This window comes from Pogoniulus pusillus, chromosome 30 (assembly GCF_015220805.1).
Source record: "Pogoniulus pusillus isolate bPogPus1 chromosome 30, bPogPus1.pri, whole genome shotgun sequence".
NCBI classification, from domain to species: Eukaryota; Metazoa; Chordata; class Aves; order Piciformes; family Lybiidae; genus Pogoniulus; species Pogoniulus pusillus.
In genome coordinates, this window is record NC_087293.1 from 7,522,672 (window position 1) to 7,538,480 (window position 15,809).

Sequence of the window (15,809 nt, forward strand, 5' to 3'; positions counted from 1 at the left end):
GTTTTTTTTTACCTGCTTTAGTGGACTTCTACCTGAGAAGTAGAGACTTTTAAGCTTATACTATTCTTATGTGAATACTCTGCTATTTTGGACTTGCTGGGTCTGCACCAACAGCTTTATAACTACAAAACCTGTTAGTCAATGTTAGAAAAAATACTTTCTCTTTCTTTGAGATGGAAATTTTATGCAGATCTTAATTGCTTTGTGTATTACACTTTCAGTTTGTTTTACAAAGGTTTCTTTTCCCTGCCTTTTGATTGTTACTTAAACTGAGTTCCTAACATCTTTAAGAAGACCTCTCAAGATTTAACAGAGTAGATACTACCAATTTGATACTAAAAGTTGATCAAAACATCTATTGTGCTATGAAGCTTTAAAACAAGCTAAATGTTAATGGTTACAAAACTACAGTGATTTGGAAATGTTCATTGTGAACAAAAGGGGACTCACTATGGTAAGAGCAGAAACATAATGTTTGAGTTTTGTTTACTGTAAAGCTAAGCATATTCTTATTAAGCCACATTAGTTACACTTGAGGTACCTTAAAAAGATGACACATACTGCATTAATCTTTTGTATTACTCTGTCAATCCTCTTAAAGCACCCTTATTTGACTGGGAATCATAATCTCACATGACAACACCAACTAGAGGGTTTAATTTCAAAACTGCTTGTTTGAGGTAGCATGAAATCATTATCAATGGCTGCCAGCAGGCAAAAAGTATCTCTGACGGCAAAGAAAAGATTTTATATTCTTTATGGCAGATTAAATATTAGGCTTGCTGGAAACATTATTCAACTTTAGAAATGTGTGTTGGTAAAAGTGCATAGTGTTACACCCATTTTGATTTTTGTTTTGAGTCTTACAATATTTTTTTCCAGCAGTAACACATCCATTCTATCTGTAAAATAAAGAAAAGAAATGGGCCAGATCCTTTCACATGATACACTTGAGCTTAATTTGTAAAGAATGTACAGAAAGCTGATGGCCAAAATGTGGCTGATACTCTGCAGACTTGTGACTGGAGACTGAAAACCTGAGGAGAGCTTAGAGAGGTTAAAAAACAAACTACCATCTCCTGAGAGCAACCTACTTTTTTTTTTTCCTTTAAGTGAGTTGGGCCATAAAAATACTTGAAAAAAACCTGAATTGTTGTATTAGAGACAGAACCCAGGGGAAAAAAAATAGTTTAATTCCCAAAGTAAAGATAATTTTGCCACCTGCTTCTGTGTTTGCAGATGGCTCTCCATCTCTGTGGGGATCCTCTCGCTATGGTTTGAATTTACAGGAACCCATGCAGCTGAATTGCATGAAGAATGTTTCAGTTTCCTCCTAGGGTCACAGACAGGCTGCTGTTGGCCCATTCTAGCGTTTTGCAAAGGAAAGGAGAAGCAGTGTGTTGATTTTCAAGGACATCTCTGGTGGCAGTACCGAATGCTGTTAGATCAGTGAGAACACAGGTTTCTGTTTCTTTTACAAGAACAAAGTTTCTGCCTTACAACAGGCAAATCAACCTCTCTGGCTTGGAGCCTTTTCCTGAAGAGAAATGCCACTACATTCCTATTAAGTTCTGTCTGAAGTAGCAAAAGTCAAGTCCCAGTAATGGTGTAAATAAAGCATACCTTTATTATGCAAAACAGAAGATTGGTGCTATTTCCATGACTGTAATGCAGCTTTTGCCAAGAAATATGCTAGATGAGGGGTCATGAATTTCCACTATGAAGCAGACCATTTTGAAACAAGCATTTCACCTGCCAGAGAAAAAGCTCTGCAAAGGATGTGTTTGCCTGTTTCTTCAGAGTAATCCCATTTGATTTTTGACAAGAGTATTATTTTAAAAAGGAGACTTGATCATGGGCATTTGTCTTTGCAAAGCAGAACCTAAACCAGCCTGGTCTGTTGGTAGCAGAGATTTTTAAACTGATGACACTGATAAGTTTTCCTTGTTTTTATTGATTGCAGTTTGAGTAAGGATAGTGTAAAGCTCAAGTCTAATTTCTACAAGTCTCAAAAAGAACAGACTAGCAAGCAGTGAGCTCAGGGAACTCTAGAACAAAATTAAATTAAAGCTAATTACTTCCTTTTCAGCTACAATTTCTCTGTGTATTCAGAGATACAGACACCCAAGTCTGTGAGAAATTAAAGTTCATGGTTAGTGCTAGAGAGATCTTCAGTTCCCCAGTACTTTGTTCTCAGCAGGGCATGCTTTGTAAATGCTGCACAGCAGATATGCAGTATAGAAGTCAGAGAAACAGGGGATAGGGAACTTATCATAGAATCAGCCAAGTTGGAAGAGACTTCCAAGATCTTGCCATGTTAAGGGTAGTTTAATGCATTTCTTAGATGAATATTTTAGACAGAAAAATTAATGTACTGCCTCAGAAGATCTCTTGATTTTACACATGTAGGCTCACAGGATGTTAGGAGTTGGAAGTGACCCAAGAAGATCATTGAGTCCAATTCACCTGCCAGAGCAGGACAATACTATCTAGCACAGATCACAGAGGAACACATCCAGACAGGCCTTGAAAGTCTCCAGAGAAGGAGGCCCCACAACCTCTCTGGGGAGCCTGGGACCCTTACAGTAAAGAGGTTCCCCCTTGTGTTGAAGTGGAACCTCTTTTGCCTCAACTTACACCCATTGCTCCTTTTCCTATCCCAGGCAGCAGTGAGTAGAGCCTGTCCCCCCCCTCCTGGCCAGCCCTCAGATATTTATAAACACTTACCAAATTCCCTCTAAGTCTTCTCTTTTCCAGCCTAAAAAGTCCCAAGTCTCTCAGCCTCTCCTCATAAGACATGCTCTCCCGTCTCCTAATCATCCTCGTAATATTAACAGGATCAAAGTGCTTGTCTCAAATGTTGTCCATCTGATAGACAAATATATAATTGATGACCTTCAACAGGGTTCATAAAGTAAATAGAGGGAACTGGGGACTCAGAGGGATTCGCTGCCTCAGTTGCCTGTCTCTTGAAATCTAAAGGCTAATTGTGCCTAAACTAGAACAAACTACTATTTTTTTCTTAGGTCATCTAATAACATCTTTTTTTTGTAAACTCTTTTACTACAGGCCTAGAATTTGCATATTCAGCTGCTCCCAAGTCTATGCAGAGTGCTATCATGGGGCTGTTTTTTTTCTTTTCGGGAATTGGATCATTTGTTGGCTCTGGATTGTTGGCACTGGTGTCTATTAAAGAAATTGGCTGGATGAGTAATCACACAGATTTTGGTAAGTTATTTTCAGTGTATTCACTGTCTATAAAGTAGAAAACTTCCTTTAGAGGCAGTTAAACATCCAGCATGTAGAACCATTGAGCCTTAGCACAGTAACTATTTTAAAGCTATACATTTGACTACTGTTTGGTACAAATGGAATTTCATTTTTGCATGTAACACAAAGTAATGTGACTGTGCAAAATGATGTGTTGTCCTCTTGAGAGCATGGAAAACACACATGTAGCTTTTTGCCTCTGTAAGATCTGTCAGTTACAGCTGTTGGTGCATTTCATCACTAGAAATTACTTACAAATATTCGTATTCTAGTGAAAAAATATTTAAATTATATAGGGAGCAAGAATATAGTTGGTATGAAGTACTAGACTTACTTTCTGGGGTTATGGAGAGTAAAATGGACCCATCCTGCATGCTAGGATTGTTATGCATCCAGATCTGGAGACCCTAGTGCAAGAAGGATGTGGACATGCTGGAGCGTGTCCAGAGAAGGGCCGTGAGGATGCTCAGAGGGCTGCAGCAGCTCTGCTATCAGGACAGACTGAAAGAGTTGGGGCTGTGCAGTCTGCAGAAGAGGAGGCTCCCAGATGACCTTCTTGTGGCCTTCCAGTATCTGAAGGGGCCTACAAAAAAAGCTGGGGAGGGACTTTTCAGGCTATTAGGGAGTGACAGGACTGGGGGGAAATGGAGCAAAGCTGGAGGTGAGGAGATTCAGAGTAGAGGTGAGAAGGAAGTTGTTCAGCGTGAGAGTGGTGAGAGCCTGGAATGGGTTGCCCAGGAAGGTGGCTGAGGCCCCATGGCTGGAGGTGTTTAAGGCCAGGCTGGCTGAGGCTGTGGGCAGCCTGCTCTAGGGTAGGGTGTTCCTGGGCATGGCAGAGGGATTGGAACTAGGTGATCCTTGTGGTCCCTTTCAACCCTGACTGATTCTATGATCCCTCTCTTAGAGATTGTTCAGCAATACAGTTTGAAGAGACTTCATGGAAATCAGCATGAGTTAATTCTGCCTTTCTATCTGTTAGCTATTTACAGTCTTTCAAAAGTCCAACATATCATCTGCTTTGTGTTGCCAGCTGAAGTTAAAAATAATTATTGGCAACAGCAGGTGGCACCTTGGGAATTTAAGAAAATCATACTATCATCAATGGGATAATTAGCTCCAACAGAAGGAGCAAGGAAAGTTCTTAACATATCTGCTAGACCTACTGCGTGTACAGGGCTGAAAAGTGCAGCCTAAACCTAAGTTTGGTATGAAAGAGTTTGCCATTTAAACTTGATTTGTGCGCCGCCCAAAAGCAATGCTGTCTGGAACTGTACATGGGCTACAAGTTGGCACAGGTTTGTAAGCTGGTCTTGCAAAACCTGCAAGAAGTGACAAGTACCCCTAACTTTATGGAAGTGTCCTCAAGAGATTAAAATCACACTGACACTTTTTCCCCCAGTCTGTTTCAAAATTAGAAGCACATCTTCTTCTGCAGTTCTGTAGAGAGGTGATTCAGTTGTTGAGAGCTTAAAGGGAGGAATACAATTTCATACCAGTGTGGTATTTGATGATGCCTTTTTATCTGCACCTTTGCTTGCTACAGCAGCCTAACAGAAGAAAGTGCCAAATACTCTCTCTCTCTCTCTCTCTCTCTCTCTCTAAAATATTTGTGCTAAATTTATCCAGAGTTGGCTAAAAGCAGATGATGCTACCTTTCATGACTCACTGGTCATCTGTTTTGAATAAGCTACTCAGCTGGATAGATTGTGCTTTGGGCAGCTATCAGAACTGGATATCTCCACCTTTCTTAGTCCAAAGACTAGGTTCACAATCAAGCCTTCTCAGCAGCTCAGTGCCTGGCTCGAGGTTGAAGCACTCAGTGGGTGATTTTGATTTGTAAGCATCCATGGCAGCAACTATTTTAACTGTTTATAACTCGGTTTTCATTTGGTTTAACATTATTGAAAGTTACCAAAAGCGCATCTAAAATTTACTTAAGACTTCCAGAGTAGGAATTGTAAGGAAGAATCTTTATGAAGAGTAGATGCTGTAGAATAACTAAAAGCACCAAGTTTCTGCTCTTTATGCTGACTTGTGCTATCAGTTGAGGTAAGTGCCTCGGTCTGCTTGAGGAAGTTCACTCTCTGCTGGCACCTCAGCAGTTGTGACTTCTCTGACAAAACCTGATCTTTCATAGACTTAATGTCCCTTCTTAAAAAGGATAATTGCTACTCTTTAAACACTTCTGCTCTTGAAATGGATATTCACATGTATATTGTCTTTTAAATGTCAAGGAAAGACTCCATGTAATTTTATTGCATTTTATTATAAGTTAATTTAATTGAATCTTAAGTTTCCGTAATTAGAGTCATTTAATCTGAACATTTACAGGCATGCTGCATGATCAGCTTGTTAGGATCAATGTGTACTTCACTATTTTTACTCTCCCTAACCTCTTTTGATAATCATAATGGTCCAATTGGCTGTGGCTCATGTGTCACGTTGGAAATGAGCCACAATATATTGTTCTTGGAAGTACAGCAGTAGTGAATACACATTTCTTAATGGAGGCAAAATATTTTAGCAAGGAGCTTGCTTAATCCAACTTTATTCAATGGGGTTCGAATGGCTAATTTAGAACAGTTTTGAGGGAGTGTCAAAGGTGAATCAAACCAAAAAGTAACCACATATGTTCTCAGGGGAGCTGTTTCTGGACAGTTTACAGCACAGAGATTTTTCTCAAGTCCATTTACTGGCCACAGCACAGGGATGTTTTGGTTTTGTGGGTTTTTGCTTTGAAAAGGAGTTGTCTGCTTAAAAATTAGTGTTTCCTGTTATTCACATTATGAAGAGGGTTAATCATAACTGAAAATACACATAGAGGTTTTTAACTGGTTTATATGAAACCAGCAAAGCATGGCAGTTTTGCAGCCTAAGAAACTAGACAATTAAAGAAAAGGATGCAGGGGGAAGAAAGGAAGGTTATTAGACTATTAATATGTAGAATTGGTTTGACTGCCATGAAGCACACCCTCTGCTCTACTCTCATAATCTGTGCACAAAGGTGTTTGGCTAGGGCTGGGTGATAGGTTGGACTGGATGAGCTTGGAGGTCTTTTCCAGGCTGGTGGAGTCACCATCCCTGGAGGTATTTAAAAATGGAGTGGATGTGGTGCCTGAGGCTATGGTCTGGTGATGAAGGATGCTGGGATGAAGATTGGACTGGCTGATCCTGGTGGTCCTTTCCAACTGTAGCAATTCATAGTGATTGGATGTTGTGCTGAGGGATTTGGTTTAGTCAAGGACTTGTCAGTGTGCAACTAATGATTGGACTTGATGATCTTGAAGGTCTTTTCCAATCTAAGCAATTCTGTGATTCTGTAACAGTGATAGGAGGAGCCTCCAGCAATTTTTTTTACAAGAAAGAAATGATGCAGTAAGAGCATCTCAGCTTCTTCAGGGACAGTGCTTGGTTTAAGGCATTGAGGCACAAAAGAAAGCGATCCTTGTGCTGCACACATCTCCCTCAGAAGTTCCATGTTTTGCCCTGAATAATGAAAAATGAACCTATGCTGTCAGATGGAAATGTGATTCGATTTGGCCTGTGCTTTGAAGAAAAGCCTTCACTGCTTAAACTTGAAGGGATTGACTTTTTATAGTCTTTAGTAATGTTCATTTTTTTTCTTCCCAATTCTTCCTAGGCAATATTAATGGCTGCCAATTAAACTATTATTTTTTCTTGCTGGCTGCTATCCAAGGAGCAACCCTCTTGCTTTTCCTTATTGTTTCTGTGAAATACGATCATCAAAAGTCAAGGATGAATGAAGTGGCTGCCAACGGGAGGATCTGATAGCTACAGAGCAGACTTTGGTACAGCAGCACACAAAGAAGGGGCAGTGCACCCCAAGTCTGCAAGATCTTAAGTTTTCTCCAGTGAGACTCTGACTAGACTTGCATGTTACAAGAGCTCTGCCCCTGCCCCCTCTCATGTAACGTAGGTAAGTGCCTTATGTTGGCGGGGCTCGGTTCTTGCACTACGTCCAGGTGGAGGACAAACATAAACCTTGGAAGTGTATTAACTCTAGGCATTCAAGTTGCTCTTTGTTTCTTGTGAGATGTTTACTTAACTGGTGAAAGCTGGGACACTTACACTTGGAAACTGAGTATAATGAGTCACATGTGACATGGACTGTTCTGACTGGAAAACTCTGCTTAGTGAAGAAGAGTGGATCTAGAGGAACACTCAGCACACTCAAGCCTCCGTTGAGGACAGAGGAAAGAAAATACTTTAGAAACTACTTGAGGTTTCTGTAATCCAAGAACAAGTTTCCAATCCCTAGAGAAGTGCTCCTGGGGGAGAAACAGGGACTATTTAAATCACAGATCAGGTCAGATTAAAAAGAAATGTAGGTTTATAATTGACCTTTCACTAGCAGTGTTTCAAGGATTTAAGTCCAAGCTTGCAGTCAAGAGTATCCAGCGCTGAAGAGTGAATTATATGCCACAGTAGCTCATCATACAGCTGCTGTATGTTTTGGTGCACAGTGACACTTCTTGGGACTGAAATGTTTTTACTTCAGGAATGTTTTTAATTTTGAACCCCCATGAGAATGGATTTGGACAACATTCATCTTTTGACAAGGCACTATTCTGTTTAATGCTGTCAGCTCCCTAAGGAATTTGCAGAAAGAAAAGTGAAATTGAAACCTCAAAATATGAGCACTCAATGTAGAAACCTTTCAGCCAGTTCCTTCAGTCTTGTGTCTTACTTCTAGCTTACATGCTACAGGGTTTGTATCTTCCAGCAACACATTCCCAGAGCAGAGCAAAAGGCTTTGTGTTCAGCCTCTTGAATTTTAATTATTCTAACACTTGTACTAAAGATTGTGTGCAACCTGATATGGAAGATGCAAGGAATTATGCAGAAAGAAAACAAAAGCTCAACTTTTTATTCATGTGTTGAATTTTTATAGTTTCCTTTGCATTTATGTCATTTAAATGTCCTTTTGTACATGGACATCTTTTTAATTGGTTTACAAAATAAAATGAACTTCCATGCTGTGACTTTTGACCTTTTGTTTTTAGGTAAATAAAATGATACTACAAATAGCTTGTTCTTTACCCTTTATTTCCTAAGTTAACAGTGAAGTGCTATTAGGTACCTAAATGTGCACTGGCATCCTATTAATTTTGTCAGCAGTATGCAGGCTGGCCTGTCTCTGCCATGATAAATCAGGGGTAGATGCTTCAGCTATTACATTACTTAGTGTGGTTTAAAATTGGAATCAGTAAAGAAAAGGAGTGAGCAAAATCCTGTGAGGAAAATCTGGTTTCATTTTCTAACTTAGTTTTAAAAGCTCCAAATGTTATATTTGTGGAATATCCCACTTATAACCCAGCTAAAAAAGTAGTCCCATTCTCAGAAGCTCCAAGAGGAGTGTTGGTTCTGGTCTTAGATGTCATCTGCTTTGGTGTCTGTCCCTTTTGTGGTAAGTGAACTGAACTACTGGCATGAGTTTTACTCCAAGATCTAAAATTTGTTAAGAACACCTGATATGAGGCTCCTGATTCTAGTTAAAGCTGAGTTTAATGAAGAATAGAGACTAATATACGGATTCTAGATGTCTAACAGCAACTGTGACAGTCTGTGCTGGCAAGCTTCAGTGAAGCCATTGTTTAAGGGAAAAGACAGTAACTGCTGGGTTAATTTAGTCAGTATTTAAGGAAACATCTTTTACCCTGTTACAAGCATACAGGAAACGTCCACATCTTTCTGTAAGGCTGTGGTGGTTCTAACACTCTGGAGATGAGATTTAACCTGCAATCAGTTGTATAATTCAATTTTGATTTGGAAAGACTTGGCTGAGCTCCAGCCACAAGTAATTATGACCATTTATGAAGATTAATCTGACACTTCTCAAAGGGATGAGGCCTTTTTGTGACTCAGAAGCTTAGCTGATTCTTCCTCCCCTGTCTTGTCTTATCTTTTAGTGGTTCCACTCCAGTCACAGAAATAAGACTAATCAATTGACTTGGTGCACTGTACCTCATTAATGAAATACATTAATGATGTGTACAGTTTGAGTTCAGTTACATTTACTACTTAGATTATTCCAGTGCAACAGAAAGACCTGACAGGAGTCACCCCAATAGACGTTTCTAAGCCTCTCATTTTCTAAGTGTCTTAACTCAAAGCATAGGATTGAGAAGAAAGAACTTGTTTAACAGGTTAGGAGTAAAAGGAATGGGGACAGCAATGTGCCCTTGTGGCCAAGAGGGCCAGTGGGATCCTGGGGTGCATTAAGAATAGTGTGTCCAGCAGACAGGTTCTCCTCACCCTCTACTCTGCCCTAGTGAGAACCCATTTTGAGCACTGCATTCAGTTTTGGGCTCCTCAGTTTAAGAGGGACAGGGATCTGCTGGAGAGAGGCCAACAGAGGGCTACAAGGATGATCAGGGGACTGGAGCACTGCCTTATGAGAGGCCGAGGAACCTGGGGCTTTTTAGCCTGGAGAAGAGAAGACTGAGAAATGATTTAATAAATGTTTATAAAGATCTGAGGGCTGGAGGTCAGGAGCAGGGGGACAGGCTCTGCTCACCTCCTCCCTGGGACTGGACAAGGAGCAATGGATGGAATCTGCAGCACAGGAGGTTCCACCTCAACAGAAGGGGGAACTTCTTTACTGTAAGGATCACAGAGCACTGGAAGAGGCTGTCCAGAGAGGTTGTCTCTCCTCTGGAAACTTTCAAGGCCCATCTGTGACCTGAGCTAGATTATGTGGTCCTGCTCTAGCAGGGGGGTTGGATTCAGTGATCACCTGGGTCCCTTCCAACCCCTAACATGCTGTGATTCTGTGAACTTTAAAGAACTATGAAAAGATTAATGCCTGTGCAAGCTATCATCAAACATCTGAAGAATAGCTATCTGGGTCCCTGTGTTTCTTTTGGGATTATGAGGTGGCTGCAATGCTTTCACTGGTACAGCAAGACCTCTGTTTTCTTCTGCCTGCCTTTGTGTCTACAGGCTGTACTGATACCACTGCTCAGAAAAGGGGAAGCTATTTTTGTTTTCATTACTTCTGCTTATGTAAGCCTCCAGAGTGAATTTAATTGCAGTATTTGAGGCATCCATCAGTATTTCCCTTAAAAGTCTGTAGCCAACTCTGTGAGTTGTTTTTGCTTTGTTTGAGTGTTTTGGGTTTCTTAAACAAAATGTTGCTGAGGGCTGACACTCATCAAACAAGGCTTCAGCTTAACAATAAACCTGTATGAAAAGATGCATGGAGTTCTTCACTTTTTGTGTGTGTGTTTGAAATTGGGGTTTGAAAAATGTTATCCTAGCACTTTTGTTTATATGCAGGGCAAGTTATGTTACTGCAGACAAGCCCTCTAGGGAAACAGATTACAAAGCTTTCCACTTCAACAGCTAGTAGCTTGAGATGCAAATTCGTTTCTGAGGAAGCAGAGAATCTGTAGACCAACACTCCACACTGCTGGTGGAATAATGCACATACCTGAAAGCTCAGCACCTGCTGGCCCCAGAGCAAGGATGTAAGTGCAGGGAAAGAATAGAGAACTGAGGTCAGAAGCTATTAAACAATAAATGTAAACGGAGACTCTGCTCCAGGTAGTACCAAGTCCAGAATAGCAATGAACAGTACTTTCAGTCAAGATTGCCTGGTGACAGTTAATATAATCTGGCTGTTGGCTGGTTTTCCATGTCAGGTACACAATACAGTTTAATAGTCCCTTCCATCTCAGAATTAATTTTTCCATTACAGTACTCACAGCACAGATTTTGCTCTGTAAGTCAGTGGAAAGAATAGTTGTCAAAACCTAGTTATGTAGTAATTGGATCCACTTACAGGGGTTTTCAAAGGAGCCTTACTACACGACTAGTAATCTCTAACCTGCAGTCTGTTGGACTCAAAAGATCATAAAGAAGGATAAAAAACATTATAGTGCTACAAGGACAGAATTGGGAATTAATTACAATCCACCTCACTTAACTTCAGTCTGCCAGTGGCTGCTTGGAAAAGGAGCTAAAATCACAGCATATTGAGACCTTATCAGAACAGAAAGAAGCAGGCAGTTTAAGTGGCTACTTTATACCCTGAAGGGTGAAAGCTTACTTTTCATTCTGTTCCTGGATTCTGTGCTCCCTTATATGTTTTATATTATCTTTCTTAAACATGCCTCCATCAGAACATTCTCTTACAGTGTGGATAAGTTCAAAGTGAGTACCTAACATTAAAGGATGTCCTTCAGTGGAAGGAACATCTGTGCTCAGCTAAGTCGCAACTACTTGGTCTGTAGAGAGGTCTGAGCTAACTAGATACAGCTTGGAAGAACAGCAAAGGCTAGTATGGATGATCCTTGGTTGGCTCTGCTGCATCAGAGCAGAGGACACTACATGGCACCAGCATCCAACCAGCAGCCTGAGATCTAGTCCACACAAACTGCAGGCACATTGCAACTGCAGCATGAGCACATTCCAGTACTTTATTCCTCATTTGGTGCATAGCTTTCATGCAGTACTGCACCAGTAAGGCTTCTCATTCTCCTTACTAGCAAGTGTTAGTCAGTAATGAGATTTAGTGATGCTACAGAGTCCATAAATCACTTTTGACAGGGATTAGAACACTTTAATGAACAAGGGAAAATGAGGTAACTATTCCTGAGGCTTTTGATGATGGAACCTCAAACAGACAATGCTTTCTGAGAGCTGTACTTGTCTGTCTCTGCACATCTAGTGCTGTACACCACAATCTCTTCCTGTCTATCCCCTCACCTTCTCAAAAGCAATATTCTCTTGGCTCTGAACTCTTGGAGGCTCAAAGGTCAAGGTCTTGAATTGTTCTGTCTGCTGTAGCTATGGAAACTGGTTAATATGGTGTATCAACGCAAAAGAACTACAGCATATTTAACAACTATTATCTTGATCATAATGACAAATGGCTCTACTGTCAGGCAAGATGCTGTAAACTACTAGTCTGTGAGCTAAACATCTGTGAAGAGCAGTGTTCTGCTCAGATTTAGCATGAAGGGGCTTGAGGGGGAAGATGCTCAGGGCTGGTGTGTAGCTGCAGGTGGTGGGCAGATTGCTGTGCAGAAGCCACAGTAATTAAAATGCAGGGAGAGGTTTCCATTAACTCATTGCACATTTCAGAACTTTGTCAATGTGATCCCGAATTAAAGCATAATTCCTAACGTTGTCTGGCAAATTAATACCATGCACAGGGAAAAATCTGGATTAAGTTGCTAGAGTGAAATAATTAAGATGACAAGCTGGCAGACTTTGAAGTGAGTTTTTATGCTGCTTGTAGCTATGTGGAGGATAACACACTGCCTGTAACTGCGGAGCCGAGGAACGCCGGTGAGATCCTACTGATGCCTCTGAAATGTAACGTTACATTGAAATGATTCTTCTTGCATTTGAAAGACATCCCAAGCATTTGATAAGCTCCTTCCTCTCAGTTCCTGACATGCTGCCATCTCTGTGGAGAAGGGTAATCATAGACTGGCATAGGCTGGAAGAGACCTTAGAGATCATCCATTCCAGCGTCCCCACCATGGGCAGGGACATCTCTCAACTAGACTCAGCTGCTCAAGGCCTCATCCAAGCTGGCCTTGAACACCCTGAGGGAAAGGAAGCATCCACAATATCCCTGGTCAACCTATTCCAGAGTCCACCACCCTTATACTGAAGAGCTTCTTCCTAAGATCCAGGCTGAACAAGTCCAGCTCCCTCAGCCTGCCCTCATAGCAGATGGGTTCCATTCCTTGGGTCACCTTTGTCGCCCTCTTCTGGGCACTCTCCAGCAGCTCAGTGTCCTTATGCAGGGGACACCAGAACTGGACACATTATTCTAGGTGTGGTCTCGCCAGGGCAGAGTCAAGGGCCAAAATCCCCTCTCTTGCCCTGCTGGCCACATTCTTCTTGATGTGAGCCCAGCACACTATTTGTGTTCTGGGGTGCCTGAGCGCACTGCCAGCTCACATGAGCTTCTCAACCAATACACCCAAGTCTAAAGAGTTACTCAGAACATGAAAGGTAGTCAAAGAATGGTGCCAAGCAAACATAGAGCTGCACAATTTCATGTGACGTTACAAAAGGCAAGATGCTTCTCTTTCTACCTTTATACATTTGGGGAGGCACTATTTTTTCTGTCATCACATTAGAAAATCCTCTGCAGAGCACTGGCTTGAGTATGTTAGTTGGAGGTTTAAAAGGTAAAGCTATGCTAGTGAAGAGTTTCTAATTGCAAGATTACCTAATTTTGCTTTTTCATTCCAGTGTAACAAATCAGTGCAGCACTACTCCCCGACAGCTCAATGACTCTACAAGATTCCACAATAACAATTATTCCCCGAACTTGAGCTCATGGCTGGATCAATGTGAGCACTCTCACTGACTTCAGCAAATCCCAGTATTGCTCTTCTGTTAAACATCAGGAGTTTTTCTGCTTGCTTAAGACATTACTGACTGCTAACCTCCCTTGTACTGACTGGTAACTTCCCCATCTAAATATCTGTCAGCTCATCACAAACTAAAAGTAAGATTTTGGTAGGCATTCCATTTTTTATTTTTAGTGCAGACCTTAATATTGCATTAGATGGCACTGATGGAAAGGATCAATTAACCATTGCTTCACTAAAGTCCCTAGTGGCCATTTTCAGAGGAGACCTTAGAAGCAGTGCAGTCCTGTGGCAGATGGGTTGTGATTGGAGGGGACAGGGTGGGTTTGAGAGCAGAGCTCCTGGGGTAAGAGAAGGCTGGCCCTTCCCCTACTCTTCTATGTAATTAATGAAATGGACAAGTGATCCTCTGTAGGTTTAGCTAGAATGAGACCCGAGGGATTGAGACCACATCATTTGGGCACACTGCAGATAACCACTTTCAACTTCTATTGCATCTTGTACAAGTGTGTCTTGAGGCATAAAAGCCTAGAGGAGGTGTTTTGGAGCACTGAATTTCTGAAGGTCTGAAACTCTGCAAACTAGCCTGGATTAAATAAGCTATGTTGTGCATTTCATCTGTTCAGCATAAACAAGAACCTTCTAGATGCTACAACCTGCAATTTAAGAGTTGATAAATTTCCATCTTGATCCTTCCAGAAATTAATTAGAAACAACATAAATGTCCCTACTTAAAAGCCAGAACTAAATGGAGGCAGATGATTACTCTCAAAGAGCAGACATTTCACCTCAAAGGCATCTCAGAAACATGAGCCAGGTGTTCCTCTGCTTGTAAATACAGCACAAGCACTCTAAGAGGCAAATTACCTAAAAAGGCAGGGGGGAAAACAGAGTAAAAGCAGCAGAACAGATCTCTGCTGTAACCCAAGCTTTTGCAATGTCAGATATAGTTAAAAGGTGAGTAGCTTTAAAGATTAATGGACTAACTGTATCCTGGGCTGCATCAAGGACAGGTCAAGAGAGGTGATTCTGCCCCTTTACTCTCCTCTTGTGAGACCCCACCTGAAATATTGTATCCAATTCTGGTGTCCCCATCATAAGAAGGGCACAGAGCTATTGGAGCCCAGGAGGGCCACAAAGATGATCCAACAGATGGAGAACCTCTGCTATAAGGATAGGCTGAGGGAGCTGGGACTGTTCAGCCTGGAGAAAAGAAGACTCTGGGCAGACCTTGGAGCTGCCTTCCAATACATGAAGGGATCCTGCAAAAAGGCCAAAGAGGGGCTTTTCTTAAAGATGTCCAACTATAGGACAAGGGGGAATGTTTTTAAGCTGAGAGAGTAAGGTTAGCCTGGAATTGGCTGCTCAGGTAGGTTGTGGATGCCTCCTCTCCCTGGGAGTGCTCAAGACCAGGTTGGATGAGGCCTTGAGCAGCTGAGTCCAATTGTGAGGCATCTCTGCCAATGGTGGGGAGGTTGCAGTAGATGATTTCTGAGGTCACTTCCAATCTAAGCCTCTCAATGATCATTACTGCATCTTCTAATTTCTTCATTGTTGCTACATGAAAATCCTATAGAGATAAATCCAGAAGGCTGTCAGAGCATTAAGCAGAGTGCTCAGGTCTTAAAATCAGTGCTGGAAGAGATGCTCTAAATCAGACTATAGAAGAAAGGTAGAAGTCAGAGTGAAAAATAGACATAGATTAAATTAGGGATCGCCTATAGTGGCAGATATCTAGGAGCATATCTAGATTAGTCCCTCAACAGCTGTTCTGTGTTAACTCCTCACATTGCCATTTTCTCCCTATTTACTACTAGTCTTAACAGTTTTGATCTGGATTAATGTCAATGACAAAATCTTTTGTGGCACAATCAATAGCTTAGAGATGTGCTTGAGTCACCTCTAACAACTCAGTGGTCATCAGTTGAGCCCCTGGTAATTGCATGAAGTTTTCATCATCCAGTTGTGAAGCACCAGAACTCAACACAGACAGCTCCCATGTGTTTCACGTATCCATTTTGCTGGAGCAGATCACAGGTTGGGAAGGCTGAGAGCCCTTCTGTAACTACTGACAAGAGCTCCACAGATAGGGAGCAATTTAAGGGCTGCCATTCAGTCTTGCCTCTGAACCCAAAGGGTCAACATGGCAAGTCAGCACAGAAAACTGATCACAGCATAGAA

General features: G+C 41.4%; 1 protein-coding gene across 1 annotated transcript in view; it reads left to right on the forward strand.

The window, feature by feature from the left end:
• SLC15A4 (solute carrier family 15 member 4) overlaps positions 1-8,318 on the forward strand; it is a 29,625-nt gene extending 21,307 nt beyond the window's left edge. The window contains exons 7-8 of the mRNA XM_064168321.1: positions 3,070-3,228; positions 6,911-8,318. Of these exons, the coding sequence (XP_064024391.1) occupies positions 3,070-3,228; positions 6,911-7,059 (308 nt within the window). The 3' untranslated portion in view covers positions 7,060-8,318. The remainder of the gene's footprint in view (positions 1-3,069; positions 3,229-6,910) is intronic.
• The last annotated feature ends 7,491 nt before the right edge of the window (positions 8,319-15,809 follow it).